The sequence below is a fragment of the Dipodomys ordii genome, unplaced genomic scaffold (assembly GCF_000151885.1).
Source record: "Dipodomys ordii isolate 6190 unplaced genomic scaffold, Dord_2.0 Scaffold13, whole genome shotgun sequence".
NCBI lineage: Eukaryota > Metazoa > Chordata > Mammalia > Rodentia > Heteromyidae > Dipodomys > Dipodomys ordii.
In genome coordinates this window covers 3,441,233-3,458,333 of record NW_012267229.1, presented here as the reverse complement: position 1 = coordinate 3,458,333, position 17,101 = coordinate 3,441,233, and the positions used below count along the sequence as shown (strand labels likewise).

General features: G+C 37.3%; 1 protein-coding gene across 1 annotated transcript in view; it reads left to right on the top strand.

The window, feature by feature from the left end:
- Positions 1-16,936: 16,936 nt before the first annotated feature.
- Sptlc3 (serine palmitoyltransferase, long chain base subunit 3) overlaps positions 16,937-17,101 on the top strand; it is a 108,146-nt gene continuing 107,981 nt past the window's right edge. The window contains exon 1 of the mRNA XM_013010632.1: positions 16,937-17,053. Coding sequence (XP_012866086.1) covers positions 16,937-17,053 — 117 coding nt within the window. The remainder of the gene's footprint in view (positions 17,054-17,101) is intronic.

Below are 17,101 nucleotides of genomic sequence, written 5' to 3'. Positions count from 1 at the left end.
TTTCTCATTGGAAATGCACAAATTATAGTCATGAACAGACCCAGCTTGAAGGATAATTGGATAAAGGAGACTAAATGATGTTAATGTTTGATGGAGAAACTGTATTGAGCTTTGGTAAATTCAGTACATTAAAAACTCATTCTCTCTTCGTGCTTTTCTAAAAGAATTTTCTGAAAAATAGTTCCATTCCTCTCTAAAGAAAATGTCTTTATTCTAAAGACAATCACACGTGCACTGAACTTGTCTTCAATCTGTGACATTAAATGTATGTTCAAGTCACTCATCTTCTTGAGGCAGAAATCTACAGAACACTTGTAATGTCTAACTTGTTCATACAATGTATGATATAATACTCCCCAGGCAATTGTGATGATATGGACTTAAAAGTGACCAAATGCTTGTGATGATTAATATATTCTGCCCTGAGCATGAAGATTTAGATCACTGGTAGAACCTAGGCCCTAGTATAGATTATGATCTGGGATCAATACTCAGTTCTAAAAATGTAACAACCCAAGATAGTATGCTTAAATCCCTCAACTCATTGAAGGCACATTGAGTCTGACTTCTCCGAGTGAGAAAGGGAAATGTTAGCTCAGCTAGTCACCTAATAGATCAGTAGTCCTCATAGTTCTATAAGATCTAGAATAATGGTATTTCAAATACAACTGACAGGATTAAAATGCAATAAATAGCACATACCTCTAACATGATTTACAAAGATGTTGATGACAAAATATAAACTGAATTTCAAGGCAAGAATATTTTTTAAAAATATGATAAACAATATGAAGAACTTAGGACCATAAAGTATATTTCAAAACCACGTAAGTTTGAGACACATGATTTGAGTCCTTTAACAGGATATACCCCAGAAAAAGAATACTACAAAGTAGAATGTTGTCCACAAGCCACAAAGTAGAAAGCAATAGACTGTTCAGCTTTGATACAACCAAAAGTCATTTCTGCTTTGGGTGGCACCAGTTTCTTCCAGACGCTTATCTTTCTTACCTCCACTGCATTCTGCAAGTGGAATGCAAGGGTGTGTGCCTTTCCAAACAGATACTGAATTATAAATGATGCCAATCATCCTTTGCAAATCCAAGAGGTTATGGAGAAAAATAAAAGAAAGCAAAAAAAAATCAAACTCACTGCTACATCAGGTCCCTGATAATGTAGCAAATCCACAAATAAGAACATAAATACTAAAGATTAATAATAATAATAGGCCTGCCACATTTGTTCCAGAAATGACTGAAGAAGCACCAATAGACCATTGCTGGCACTCAGGCCATCACTGACTTTATCAAGATCTAAACTTTATTCATTCTTACTCAACTATCTGGATACAGAGGGCTTGGGAGAGATGACCATATACACAGACTTAATGGAGATATGGAAATTCAAACCACAACTTCAGTTCAAGTATGAAATAGTGTCATAGGTGAGGATGATAAGGTATTCCGTGTAGGCATGAAGCCTGAAGGTTTCTAGGGGTGCTCATGAAAGGAGTTTGGGATGGGATGCAGACAAGAATCCTACAAAACTTAAGAGGGAAGGGGTGAGTGGGGACGGATGGGTCAAAATGGTGAAAGGGGAGACAATCAAAATATATTGTATTCATAAACTGCTTTATTAAATGGCAAGTTCTTTGCACAATTACTCAAAGATAAAAAACAAAACAAAGTAATAAAAGGCCAAGTCAAACAGTAACATTTCATCACTTAAGTCTCCAAAAGACTTAGGAAAACAACAATTACCCAACAGAAATGGGGCCAGCGGGACCATAAATCTGTACCTCATTCAGTGTCTGCAGCCTTGATATCTCAGAGCAGCTGCCTTCAGGACACTGGAAGGCAACGCATGGCGTAATAGTGGTATTGAGAAAGAGATAGGGAGCCCTCATCGTCCTCATATGTCTCCATCCCCAAGACAAAAACTTTTATTTGCATAATGTATATGAGAAATTTGCAGATACATTCCCCAAAAGATTCAGGAGAAAATTGAGGAAAAGTTGTCGTTTTTTGCAGAGATTGTGGTGGAACCAGAAAAACACTATTTGATGACTTATAACATGAGCTTGGTTGATTTGTTCCTGTGCTCATGAGGCAAAATTATAGAAGACAAGTTAGGTAAGAACAGCCTGTGTTTTTCTTCTCTAGCCTGTGATTTTCTTCCCTCACTTTTAATACAATGAACATGTCCATTTCAACAACCTGGTAAATTCTCAGCCATCCAGTCTTCTTGTGGCTGCATCTGAATGTTCTCTGTGTATTGAGTTGGGAACTCCTTCACAAAAGCACCAGACAGGTGGAAGACAAAAGGTTCCCTAAGAGAAGTGGTGTCTGAGGATCCTCAAAAGCTATCAGTTTCTGATAAATTGGACAATCGATAAAGAAGAGATTGTAGAAGATGAAGTCCTATAAGAGATTGTACAAGCAGTCTAGGAGATATCTGTCACTAGCAAGACACTTGTCCTTTAAGCATTTCATATTGAAAATTGACTTTACAAGTGCTGCTTTTTTACAGCCTTTTGTAGTTAGCTTTTATAAATGTGATGTATGTTGATAAATAGATGGATAGACAGATGGCTGCTATAATAGGTGCATAGACATGTCACAAAAGTCATAGCTATGCACACATATATGCATATTCATACATATATGCATATGTATACACATATGCATTCCCTATTTTTCATGGGGAATGTATTTTTCCAGGCACTGTTCATTAAAACTTGCAAACACAAGTGACATAACAGATCACAAAACAGGAGTTTAGGTGAGGAATGCTACACTTTCTCGCTCCAAATCAGGACACCGATGAAATTAATTCAATTTGGGAGAGTCTAAGCCTTAGATAGATAGAGTTGACAACTAATTATTGTTCAGATGTACCATCCCACTCATATGTACTTGAGTAAGGGAGATTGACTCTCACACTCTCAGATATAAATTATGTGTGACTTTCAATCACAGGGTGAAATCATAAGCTAATGGCCCAACCACTTTGGCCTCAATGTTTTACTCATAAAAGAATACAAATATCTGCCCTTTTATCTCATTGTAAGATATTAGTACATAAAGTACAAAATTGCATGGAATCATATTTCTCTTTTAGTGTAATAATTTATTTGTAAATTACAAATTAAATAAGACTCCTCCCTATCTAAAATATTGTAATCTGTATTCCAAATAAAATTTATAAGCAATCTTTGGTAACAAATCCTAATGTTCGCCAAGGACATTCTTCATGGGATATTTTGTGCTGATGGGAGGTATTTTAAATTAACTATTCCAAAGCAATGGCTTATTTCTTGTAATCTAGACACTTCTTTTTTTTTAGGGGGGGGTCCAGTCGTGGGGCTGAACTCTGGGCCTGGGCGCTGTCCCTCAGCTCTTCAACTCAAGGCTAGCGCTCTACCACTTGAGCCACAGCGCCACTTCTGGCTTTTTTTCTTTTTGCTTATGTGGTGCTGAGGAATCGAACCCAGGGCCTCATGCATGCAAGGCAAGTGCTCTACCACTGAGCCACTTTCCCAGCCCCTCTAGGCACTTCTTAAGTATGATATACACCATAAGTGTTTGTTCTGTGGTAAGAAGACAGGAGAATAAATGAAAAGGAAATGCAACTTTAGATTAAAGTTAGCAGATCCACACACTTAAAATCAACTGCCTTAGTGCCAGGTACTGTCTATTCTGGTGCATCAAAGGGATTTTCTAGGTCTCTTCCCCACCACACTGGTTAACTGTGAATGTCCCTTGTCAGTGTTGAATTAAAACCCCGTTGTTCAATGATTTAATAATAATAATTTTTTTAATAAAGCAACAACAACAAAAAAGAAAGTCCCTTGTCAGAACTTTTGGCCAGTGGAACATATAGCTCAGGATCTTTGCCCTGATAAACACACTCATTTAAAAAAGGTTTTATTGTTATTGTAAAGGTTATGTACAGAGAGGTTACAGTAACATAAGTCAGGTAGCTAGTACATTTCTTTTGAACAGTGTTGCTTCTTTCCTCATTTTCTCCCAGTTTTTTCCTCCCGACCCCTCCCCCACAAGTTGTATAGTTCATTTTCAACATAGTGCCTAATGAGTATCACTGCTGTTATCATTCACCCTTTGTCCCATCATTTCTGAACTCCTCCTGACCCTCCCCAAAACAGATAAACTTACATACAAGTCAAAAGGGGCAGAAAACAAAATTGGCAACAAAGAAAAAGAAGAAGCAAACTTGTTTCCATTTCTTGGAATTCGTTTTTATAAATACCATTTTATATGATCAGATGCCCATAACTATTGAACCTTTGTGATCTTCTCCTAAGAATATCCTCCTTTGATCTCAATGTGTGAATGTCTAGAGTCCTGTACTGTTTATTATGTCCAAGTGTATTTTTTTGTCTTTTACCATCTAGTATGCAAGTGAATGATTTTTTTCATGGGCTTGAACTCAGGGTCTGGGCACTATCCTTGAGCTTTTATGATCAAGGCTTAGCATTCTACCACTTTGAGCCACAGTGTCAGTTCCTCACACAATCTGTAAGCATCCAAGGAATTTTTCCAATCTTCTCCCTACATCACCAATATTGTACTTGGTTGATAACCAAGTTCTCCTGTCTGTCATCCTGAAGCTGGGGCTGGTTTGTGAGAGGTGTAAGGAAGTTCTATCTCTCTACTAAAGCAAACTGGGCTGGTTAAACAAAGTTACTAACTGTGGAATGCCATCAGCCAATCTGGGCACTGCTCTAAATTTCTACCTCACCCCACTGGAAGTAAACAGAAAAAAAAAAAGAGGGAGTAAAAGCATTTTATTCACTAAAACTAAAGATCCAAAATGCAGTAGTACTAGAAAAAGAAGTTCAGGGCTGGGGAGGTGGCTCAGTGGTAGAGTGCTTGCTTTGCATGCATGAAGCCCTGGGTTCGATTCCTCAGCACCACATAAGCAGAAAAATACAGAAGTGGTGCTGGGGCTCAAGTGGTAGAGCGCTAATCTTGAGCTGAAGAGCTGAGGGACAATGCCCAGAGTTCAGGCCCCACCACCAACAAAAAAAAAAGAAGTTCATTATTCTTTTACTTTATATGACCAACTTGCTCCTGTACAATATTTAGGAAAATGTTATGTTTAGAAAAGAAATGGAGGAAGCTATATAATTTCACCTTCTTAAAATTCAAACATTAACAAAATATTTTTCATAGACACCAAAAATGAGAATTCTGCCTTTTTCTTTTTGTTTATTTTAGAAGTGCTTATGTTCTTCATAAAATGACACAGCTTCAAAGTGATAGAAAGGAGGGTAGTGATTATCAAGGTTGGAAAGAGGGGAAAATGGTGGTTAATAGGTGTGAAGTTTGGGTTTATAAGGCAGAAAGAGTTCCACATATTGTCTGCACAACAATGTAAATGTACTTAGTGCTGCTGAATTATGCTCTTAAAAATTGCATAAACCGGGCTGGGAAGGTGGCTCAGAGGTAGAGTGCTTGCCTTGCATGCAGGAGGCCCTGGGTTCGATTCCTTAGCACCACATAAGCAAAAAGAAAAAAGCCGGAAGTGGCGCTGTGGTTCAAGTGGTAGAGCGCTAGCCTTGAGATGAAGAGCTGAGGGACAGTGCCCAGGCCCAGAGTTCAGGCCCCACGACAGGACCCAAAAAAAAAAAATTGCATAACCCTCTAGGTTATATGCATAAAGGTTTGGCTCCAGAACCCTGTGAGTCACAGAACCACAGGAGCCAAAGGTAAATTCTGAATGGGGAAAGGAGAAGAAAGAAAAACAAGAGATGAAAAGAAGGGATAAAGGAAGATAGAAGGCAGAGACAGAAGGAAAAGAGGGATAGAATACAAGAGGATGGAGGTGGTCATCCAAGATAGTGTTAGCAGGTTCAGAAAAAAATTGTTTTATTCACAAAATTACTCTTCAGCCTCTTCTCACCATTCTTCAATATTCTTCCAAGTCAATTTAGAAGCTCTGACATTATCCTCTTTATCATACCTGCATGTTTCATTCTAGAGTGGTGACAGAATTTGAAGAGTCATTGTACAACTGATATATATTCAGGTTGTTTTTTTTCTGTTTGCCTATTTTCTTATGTTTTCCCCCTCATTTTCTACTCCAAACAATTCTGTGACCGCCTAATATATTTAATACCGGTGTCAATGAGTTTGGGGTTGTGAGTGGCCTAGGTTAGATTCTCAAAAGCAAGATTGTTGACACAAAGGGCACATGAATTTTAATTTTAACAGTTATTATATCTCTTCAAGATAGTTTATAAGATCTTCAACAAAACAGAGTTTGTCTTGCTCTGTCAGGCTCCCATAATGCTTAGGGTAGCCCAGGGCAAGAATACATTGCTACACTGATGACCTTGGCATTTTGACTACCAAGATAACCAGATGTCTGTCAAGAGTTCTTATTCTAGACTTGCCTTCAAGGACACTCATCTCCCGGGTACAATCATTTTCCTTATTGGGAAGAAATAATTTTACTTTCAAAAGAGAATTTGTTTATCCAAACCAGTGCCAGGCAATGCATGTGAATTCCATCTCCCAAAAACAAACTGGAAAATTGTTGACCATCTTGTCATCAGAAAATCATTTCTGAAATAATAACAAGTGTTGAAGATGTGAAATGGAGAACCTTTATCCATGAGAGATAAAATATAACACTGCGCCGCCACATTACAGGGCAGCCCTGCCCAGCAGTTTCTCAAATATTAAGCACAGAGTTACCGTATGACACAATTCTGTCCTTAGATATAACACTGATGATATCAAGAAAAACCAAACAGTCAGTACTGTTTAGCACCCGTGGCCATGAGTGCCTCATGCCTATAATCCCAGATATTCAACTGAGATTGGAGGATCAGGGTTTGAAGCCACTTCTGGCAGATAAATGCAAGAGACAGTGACTTTAGTTATCCACCAAAAGTGGAGGTGTGTGGTTCAAGTAGCTGAGTGTCAGCTTGAGCAAACATGTCACACAGGAATGGAAGGCTAGCACTGGGCACTAAATAAATAAGCAATAACCAAATAAATCCAAACTCTGCATCTGCTATGGCCAGCTCAAAACACAGATCATTTCTGTGAGCCTGAAGTCATGGGATTGCTCACCATCAGGAAGAACGTCATCGATTCTAAGGCAGACACCAGTTAACTAACCTTTCTAATCCACAATTCCTCTTTGATACTGTCTTCTTAGCTCAGGTTACATGGTGGAGGGTTCATCCTTCATACTATCCCTCTCTCTAGTCTAGAAGCTCATAGCAAACCTCCATTTATGATCCATTTCTGATCTACCAGCTACAAGTCAGGCTTCCTACAAGCCCTTGCCTAAATGTAATTAGTTTTCTCAAGCGGCCACACAATTCAAGGAAATGCTTGCTTATATTCATGTCCTAGTTCATTCAGAAGGATGTTACAAAGTGTACAGAGATACACCGAGAGGGGTCAAAGCCACATTCCTTCTGTGACATACCACTCTCCAAGAACCTTCATGTGTTCAGCTACCCAGAAACTCTCCAAGCTCTGTCCTTTGGGATTTTGCCTCACTACCTACATGTGATGGAGCGTGGATAACCACATGTCTAATGCTAATAGGCTGAGTGAGAAAATCCAGCAAGACTGTCTGTTCAGATTCTTTTTTTAATTTTATTTTATTGTGAAGATGCTGGACAGAGGGTTGAACATGAGTAAGGTAAGAGTACATTTCTTCTCCAGCATTGTTACCCCCTCCTTTGTTATTCTCCTACTATCCCTTCCCTTCCCTACCTCCTTCACTCCTCCCCCCTCCAAAGTTGTAAAGTTCATTTCCACTGTAGTGTCCTCTGTGTATCATTGTTGCAATGGGTCTTTCTGTGTCCTGTTTTAGTGTTCTGTTATTTCTTCTCCACCCCAAATTAGATAAATGTGTATACAAGATGCAGAGTACCAAAATCAAATATAATGACAACATGAGGAAGAACATACAAAGGAAACCAAAAAAATCCCATAGTACGTTAAAAACAGCAACAACAAAAATGACCTCTTGTGTTCATATCTTGGGGTCCATTTCACTTAGCATCTTCTTATATGGTCATATGTGCATAGCTTTTGAGCTAATCAGATTCTTTGTGATTTCTCTGTATAGTGTTTCTTCCTTGCAGGTAAAGTGTAGCATTCCTTCTGCTATAGGGGTCAGATGACTGACTGTCAGGAAAGGTAAATCAGAGAATTGTATGGATAGGTCTAAGACATAAAGAAAGATTAGAATACATTTGAGTTTCTATGACCCACCTTAGGAACAGAAATTTTATTGTCTGAAATTTTATGATGGCCTGAGATGAAATAGCAGAAAAGAAACGGTAGGCAGATCAGGGAGAGATTTTGCTTTCTGAAATAATTTCTGAGGCTAGAAGCAGTAGAACATTACTGACAATCACCCTGATCATTCTGAATCCTCTAAATCTGCTTTAAGAACCTATGACAAGATAATCTTATTATCCTAATCACTTAGGAAATTGCATGAGCTATTGGAGTTAGAATCCAGGAGCCATATATTCATAAAACCCCAAATATGAATACCATACCATGGTGCCCAAGAAAATAAAATTATATTTCTACATAAAAACTTGACATTATTATACTGGCCAAGAATAATCTACTTGTCTATCATAAATGGATAAGCAATATATATATATATATACAAATATATATACATATATATATACAAAGCAAAATGCTATATGTTAGGAAGAGTATTATTTAGCCAGAAAAAGTGAAATACCGAAAGATGACCTTCAAAAACATTATACATGAATGTAGATAAGTCCCCAAAACATTATACTAAATAGAAGAGGCCATTTACAAAATATAATTTATAGTATGATTTCATTTCTATGAAATGTTCATAGCAAATTAAACTATAAAGACAAAGTAGAGGTGACTCAGTAAGAAGTGAATAGAGATTGACAGAAAAAGGGAAGTAATGGCTAATAACATGAATTTTCTTCAGGAATAAAAGTAGGGTTGAACCAGGGGGCTGGTAGCTGATGCCTGTAATCCTAGCTATTTATGAGGCTGAAATATGAGAATTGAGGTTCAAAGCCAACCCAGACAGGAAAGGCTGTGAGACTATGATATCCAATAAACTACCCCCAAAAGCCCAAAGTAGAGCTCCAGCTCAAGCTCTAGCTATGAGCAAAAGAAGCTCAAGGGCAGCAGTCAGGCCCTGATTTCAAACCTCTGGACTAGCACCAAAAAATATAGTATTGATAGTTAGATAATTGAATATACTAAAAGTCAAGAAATTATAATTAAATGATAAATGGAATGTGATATGGAATGATATATATGAATAATACAATATATAATGTAAAATTATCATATAAATTATATAATAAATTGTATGTATTATACAATATATCAATTATATTATATAAAAATCTGAGAACAGTAAAAATCAGTTCTAGAAACTTTAAAAGCATGAGAAGAAAATGCTTGATAATTTATCCTTACATTTAGGACAAAGAAAGATGTCAGTGAAGTCATTAGATGTCATTAGTAATGACTTGTAGTCCAATTCTGTCAGGTTTTTTCTTTTCTATAACATGTCATACACATGTGTTTCTCTGATTGTCCTCACACCAGCAGGGCAAAAACTAGAAACTAACCAACTAGGAAATGGTCTGAAAGGAAATTGTGTTCCCAGAATTTGAAATACAGGTTAAACATAGATTAGGTATATCATCAGCTAAAATTTTGTACATGAGTTCACTCAGAATGGAATGGAATAAAGATAATAAGAGAAGATGATGTGATTAAATGTGTCAGGATATTCTGGAAATTTAACACTGTTGTTATAGGGAAACTTACATTCTATTCCAACTCCAAACTCATTCATCATCCCTTCAAACATCGTTATTCAGAAAAGAATAATTCCATCATAACGTGGGGTGTGTGTGTGTGTGTGTGTGTGATGTCTGAGAAAATGGTACTCAGATGTGACTACTACACTAGTAGTAGCAATTTAATTTTTTTTATAAAATGAATGTTATCCAGTAACAACAATAAACAAATTACTTTTGCCTGCAACAATAAATCACAATATTGAGGAAAAGAGGAAGACACAAGTTAATCCTAAAGGGTGAACAAATGCAGAAAGGGTACTCACCAGACACTGTTAAAAACGACAAGAGGGTTTTTGTTTTGTTTTCTTTTCTTTTTTCTATTTTTTAAGTGTACTGTTTGCAATTGTTTCTTTTTTTTCCTTTCTTTTTTTCCCCTGGTTTATTTCCTGTGGTCACTGTTTCTGATTTTGGTAGCCTCTATCTTATATATAAGTTTATCTGATTTGGGGAAGGGAAGGAAAATCACAGAAACAGTAAGACAAAGAGTGAGCCAATGCATCAGTGATACTCACAAGACACTATGTTGGAAATGAGCTTTACAACTTGAGGGGAGGGAAGTTGGGGGGGAAGTGGGAGAAAATGAGGGAAGGGATAACTGAAGAGATATGTACTCATTACCTTACTTATGTAACTGTAACCCCTCTGTACATCACCTTTAAAACTAAATTAAAAAATAAACATCTCATATGAAGAAAAAAATGAACTATACAACTCGTGGGTGGAGACAGGAGGAAAAACCCGGGAGAGGGCAAAGGAAAGAGTGACATTATCCAAAAAGAAATGTACTCTTTACCTGACTTGGGAAATTGAAACCCTTCTGTACATCACCTTTATAACAACAACGAAAAATTAAAATTGGGCTGGGAATTGCCTAGCATGCTTGAAGCCCTGGGTTCAATTCTTCATTATCACAAACACAGAAAAGGCCAGAAGTGGTGCTATCACTCAAGTAATAGAGGGCTATCCTTGAGCCAAAGAAGCTCAGGGACAGTGCCCAGTCACTGAGTTTAAGTCCTGGAACCGAGAAAAAAAAAGTAAATTAAAAAAAATAATTGTAAAGAGCTCTATTAATATAAAATTTTAAAAATCAGTCAAGAAAATCTGAACAGTCAGACCTCCAGCAGAAGGGCTAGCTGTGGAAAGTTGAAATGGGAAGGATCAGGCAAGAGATACAGGGGGTGCAAGTAATGTTTATTCTTTAAACTCAGAGTCTAAATTTTCATTTTGTATTGAGTCGACAAATTATGTAATTAGCTACTTGTAGCTCTACTCAACACATTTACTCAGTTTGGAAATACAAACAACAACAAACGATCTCTGTTTGTCATGTATCATGAATCCCGAATTCAGGACCAGGTGAAAAAAAGAAAAAAGAAGCCAATCATTCCAAGCCAATCTAAAGAAAGTAAAAATTCTGGTTTACAAGGTAAAAAGGTTTGTGGGGCATGACTCACTGGTGTTGATCAGAATGCTTGTCCAACATTCAGAATAGCCTGGCCTATGCATATGTGCCACACTTGTCACTGAAGGAGAGAAATTATGCATATGAAAGAAATAAGTTTCCATCTTCTGCCACAGTGATTTAATTCCCCAAACCCTCTTCATAAGAAAAATCACAATTAAACAACTTGGTATCTGGAAGTTTGATGTTGGAGTTTGAGCCTTAGGTTTTAGAAAAAAAAGAATCACTAAATTGGATTTTAGATTTATAAATTTAACCAGATATAAAGCCTATCTTACAGCTAACAATAACTATTTAAACCTTAATGAGATATTGCTACATAGTCACCAGATAGGTTAAAATTTTAATAAGCTGACCACACAAATGATGTGGAATAACTTAATACCTTGATACTAGTATAGCCACTGGTACAGACACTTGGAAAATAATTCATCAATATCTTCCAAAGTTGAACAGATGCAAAGTTAGTTCCTGGTAATTCTAGTTCTAGGTACAAACTCAATATAAATAGATAGAAATGGTTGACAAAAAAAGATAGGCTAAAAAAGTTTTATTAGTGATCATTTTAATACCCCCGAACTAGAAACAACACAGGATAGGATTGATAAACTGTGGCATGTGTATGTAGTGGAATACCATGTAGAGGTAAAAATAAACAAGTTACCACAACATACTACAACATAGATGACTCTTTACTCAAACATAACAATTGGGTAAAGAAACCAGACATAAAGAACATATACTGAGCTTGGAACAGTGGCTCAAGCCTATAATCTGAACTTTTAGGAGACAGAGATTAAGGGACCATGGTTTGAGAATAATTCATAAAAAAAAAATAAGTTCATGAGACTCTAAAGCAGAAATCTGGGAGGGGAACTCAAATACATTTTTGGTAGGAATGAAAGCTTGCTCAACCACTCTGGAAAGCGGTATGGGGGTTTCTCAAAAAATTGAACATAGGGCCTGGAAGGTGGCTCACTAGAGTGCTTGCCTTGCATGCATGAGACCTTGGGTTCGATTCCTCAATACCACATAAACAGAAAAAAAAAAAAAACGGAAGTGCGCTATGGCTCAAGTCATAGAGTGCTAGCCTTGAGCTGAAGAGCTGAAGAGCTTAAGAGCTGAGGGACAGCACCCAGGCCCAGAATTCAGGCCCTACTACTGACCAAAAAAAAACTAAAGATAGAGCTACTCTGCGACCTAGAAATTCCACTCCTGGGCATTTATCCAATAGGGCACAAACAAGACTACATGGATGAATGGATCCCAAAAATGTGGTATTATATACACAGTGGAATTCTACCCATCTATCAGAGAATGATATTGTACCACTCATAAGGAAATGGAAGACTTGGAAAAAAATTATATTAAAGGGAAGTAAGCTAGACCCAGAGAAATTCACATTGCATGATTACTCTGATTTGTGGTAGGGAGAAATCTACAAATAAAGTATGCAAGTGGTTATATATGAATTGCCTGAAGTAGAATAGACTTTATGGAAAATGCAAATACTTTAATTCTTCAGTAAGTCAAACTCAAAAGGCCAACAAAATAAGTACTAGGAAGTGGTTATTTGTAAGGGATGCGGCAAGGAAAGAGGGCTTGAAGAATGAACAGGGAAAGGGACTATAGAATGCAGGCAAGAACACATTTTACATACCACAGAACTGAACAAAATAAAGGAAGGGTTAAGGTGTTAAAGGGATTACACACATCAAGATGCACTGGATACGTGAATTGCTTTGTTAAATGGTAAAAAAAAAATCAATACATAACCTAAAAATGAAGAAAAGTGAGGGACAAGATGGGTTGGGAGGGGTGAGTGAGCCTGTTAAAGGGGGTGACATTGTTCCAGAGGCACTGTATGTATAAATTGTTTTGTTGAATGTAGCTCCCTTGTACACTACTTAAAGATAATAAAAATATTCAAAAGAATATAGCCAAGCTGAAGCTGAATTTTGAGATGCTTTCTTTACAAAGCATTTTGCCCCCTTTAAAGAAGAAAATAAACAAAAGATAAAGAGGAAGGTTTGAAGGAACGAGGAAAATGCAAAAGAGAAAAGGAAAGGAGAAAGAGGAAAATAAAAAAGAAAAGATCTAATTTTCCCAATTTAATCTCAAGATTCTTATTCAATGACTAGCTTTTGGGACTGGGATACAGGAAGTGCTTAGTGGGCTCAAGGTTCTACTACAATCACTACTACTAATAATAATTAATTAAAAATAACAATAGCTTTGCACAAGACAATGGAGCACAGTCAAAATAATATAATATCTGTCAACTTATCTTTCTTGGTCACATGTGGCAGTCTGTCAGGCCAACCGTTATCAGTACTCTGTCCTACTTTTTTATCTTTCCACCTGTGTTCATCTTAGAAGATATGACAACAAAGGCTTAACTCTCTACATCCTACTTACTTCCAGGGAAGAGACTGGTAGAAGAATCATTCTGCTTTAGTGACAAAGGTTGCAAGAGATACCATAAAAATTCTGAGTTGGATGCAGATGGTTCACACCTATCATCATGGCTACTTAGTGGGGGCTCTCATCTGAAGCACTCAAGTCAAAACCAATCCAGGCAGGAAAATCCTTGAGATTCTTATCTCTATTTAAACACACCAAAAAAACCCAGAAGTGGAGTTGTGGCTTAGAGGGTAGAGAACCAGACTGCTGTTAAAAAAATAAAATAAAATAAAAAATAAGAGACAGCATCTTCACCCTGGGTTGAAACCCCAGCACTGGTAAATACACACATGCAAACACACACATCTGAGTAGGAAACACAATTGGGACAGGACATTTATTTATTATTAATCTTATCTACCATTTGAACTATGATCTTATCCCTCCAACACTTCTGGAAATGGGAAATAGTGGATCTCCTTACATGATTCCATGCCCACAGAAGCATTATAATCACCTCTTCTGGAAACAAACCCCAACCAAGGTAGTGTAGAACCAAGAGATGAGGTTCTGGTAATAGGCACTGCTTCAGTCTTTTCATTTTTGTGAATTGATTTGTTGTATTTGTATTTGTATGTGGTCTTTTCTGAGGGGCAAAATTGAGATCATTATACTCAAAGACAGTCACACAACAAATCAAAGAAAAATATACACTTATTTGAACATAGCTTTAGTTTTACATGATACATGACCCAAAGCCCAGGATAGATAATCCATTTTACATTGAGTAGAGAAACCCAGCAAGACATGTCTAGATTCTTCTAGTCTCTCAGAACAATATCTTTTGGCCCAGATATGGGAGAATCTCTTCTGAAAGAGGGTCTTATGATCTACTATCAGACAAAACAGGTTAGAAAATTTCTTTATGGTTATCCCCAAAGCAGAAAATATGGAACAGATAGGCCATATTTTTAAGCTTAATGGCTTGCATCGAAGAAAAGAGGTTTCAGTCATTATAACCCATTTAATGGAACCAGAATACTAGCTTTCTTGATTATTATTTAGGAGGAGACAGGGAACAGGAGACAGTGGGCAGGAAATGTTAAGAGAGGAACTTTCCTTCTAAGCTCTTAGCTTTAGAGTATGATTTTCTGAGCCCCAACAATGGAAAACCACCATGGTGGGTTTTGAAAGACACAACAACTTGTAAATGATTGACATTTCCCAACAAATCTGGTAGTGCAGTGCTGTTTACTTATAATAAAAGAAAAACAAAACAGACCTATGATGATCGGTACACTGAAAGAATAAAAATAAAAATTAGATAGAAGGTGCCATAGCAATCAGGATGCATTGTGTTTATAAACTGAAGTATTGAATGGTAACGTCTTTGTACTACTCCTTAAAGATAATAAAAATAGGCTGGAAGCCAAGGCTCATGCCTGTAATCCTAGCTACTCAGAAAACTGAGATCTGAGGATCAAGGTTCAAAGCCAGCTGGGGCAGGAAAGTACATAAGACTCCTATCTCCAATTAACCACCAGAAAACCAGAATTGGCACTGTGGCTCAAGTGGTAGAGTGCTAGCCTTGAGCTGAAGAGCTAAAGGACAGAACCCAGGCCCAGATTTCAAGCTCCATGACCAAAAAAAAAAGATAATAAAAATATAATTTAAAATGAATTTTTTTAACAAATGAAAAGAAAATCTGGCACCAGTGGCTCATGCTTGTAATCCTAGCTACTAAGGGGGCTAAGATCTGAGGATCATGGTTCAAAGCCAGCCCAGGCAGAAAAGTCTGTGGAACTCATCTCTAATTAACTACCAGAAAACCAGAAGTACTGCTGTGGCTCAAGTGTTAGAGTGCTAGTCTTGAACCGAAGAGCTCAGGGACAGTACCCAGGTCCAGAGTTCAAGCCCCACAACCGACAAATATACATATAATAGATAGATAGATAGATAGATAGATAGATAGATAGATAGATAGATAGATAGATAGATAGATAGATAGATAGATAGATAATAAAAATTATTGCATAAACAAGAAGTGTCTGGCAACTGGGACACAGGGCAGACCATCTCCTTCCCAACTCCTGTGTCAGGAATAATCCCAAGCGAAAGTTATTCTTTCCTCTCACCCCAATAGACACTCAAGATATTTTTTATAGCAAAAATATTTTATTTTCTTTCACAGACCTAAAGACATAAAATGTTTAAGTGGCTCCTTTTAGGCCATGTAACAAACAATAAAGCATTCATGATCATCAGTCAATATTCTGTCTTTCATACTTCTAACTCACTAGAATTGTTGACAAATTAGAACCTCTCGTTCCATCACTGATTTTACATGATTGTTTGTGCTTCATATGTTTCTATGTTAATTGTGAAATTATTATTTTTAATCAGTTCTTATTAGGGTAAACATTGACCATTTAACAACTCTTAAGTGTACAGTCCAGAGGCTCTAAGGTACATTAGTATAGCTATGTAACAAATCAATGTCTTAACTTGTTTTTTCTTCTGCTCTAACTGAAGCTCTGTATCCATTAAACAATAATTCTTCTCATTTCTTTTTCTTTCTGGCCTCTGGCAATCACTTCTGAATATTATTACAGAGCACAAAGAAATCTTGACTTTTGAGATCAATTTACAACCAAAAGAATATAATTACCTTTAAAAAGGAGGGAAAGGGGGATAAGTTGAAACTGGCTGTACAATACTTAGAAATCTCCGTGATTGCGCTCTGTGTGTGTGTGTGTGTGTGTGTGTGTGTGTGTGTGTGTGTGTGTGTGTGTGTGTCTTTAAATGACTCTCCACCTCCCAGCCTGCCTCCTGAAAATTTGCCACTGGGTTGTGGGTTTTTTTTTCTCTCTCTCTCTCTTCTTTTTCTTTCTTCACACTCTGAGAGGAGTTTGCATGCCAGATTTCCTTCCCAGGTTTAGAAGCAGATTTGTTGCCATGGAATCTACATTCTGGCTGGTGTTGAGGAGTATAAAGGTGATTTAAAGGCCTGATGAAAAGATAGGCTGTTGATCTTCTTCTGGAAAAGCCTGATGGGTAGGATTCCTTTAAGGGCTCAGCCCCAAAGTGTTAAATCCCATCCCATCAGCTACTTAACAAACTGAAACGTTGGGCTCCCAGAGACATCTGAAGGAAAGCTCACCTCAAAAACTCACCACTCCATCCACTTCCCACAGATGGCTAATCCTGGAGGGGGTGCTGTTTGCAATGGGACTGTTCTCAATCACAAGAAACAGAGCAATGGCTCTCAACGTGGAAACTGCAGGAAGAATGGCATAGTAAAAGAAGCCCAGGTAAGAGGCAATCTCCTCCATCCTTATTCTGCATGCCTCAAATGCCTC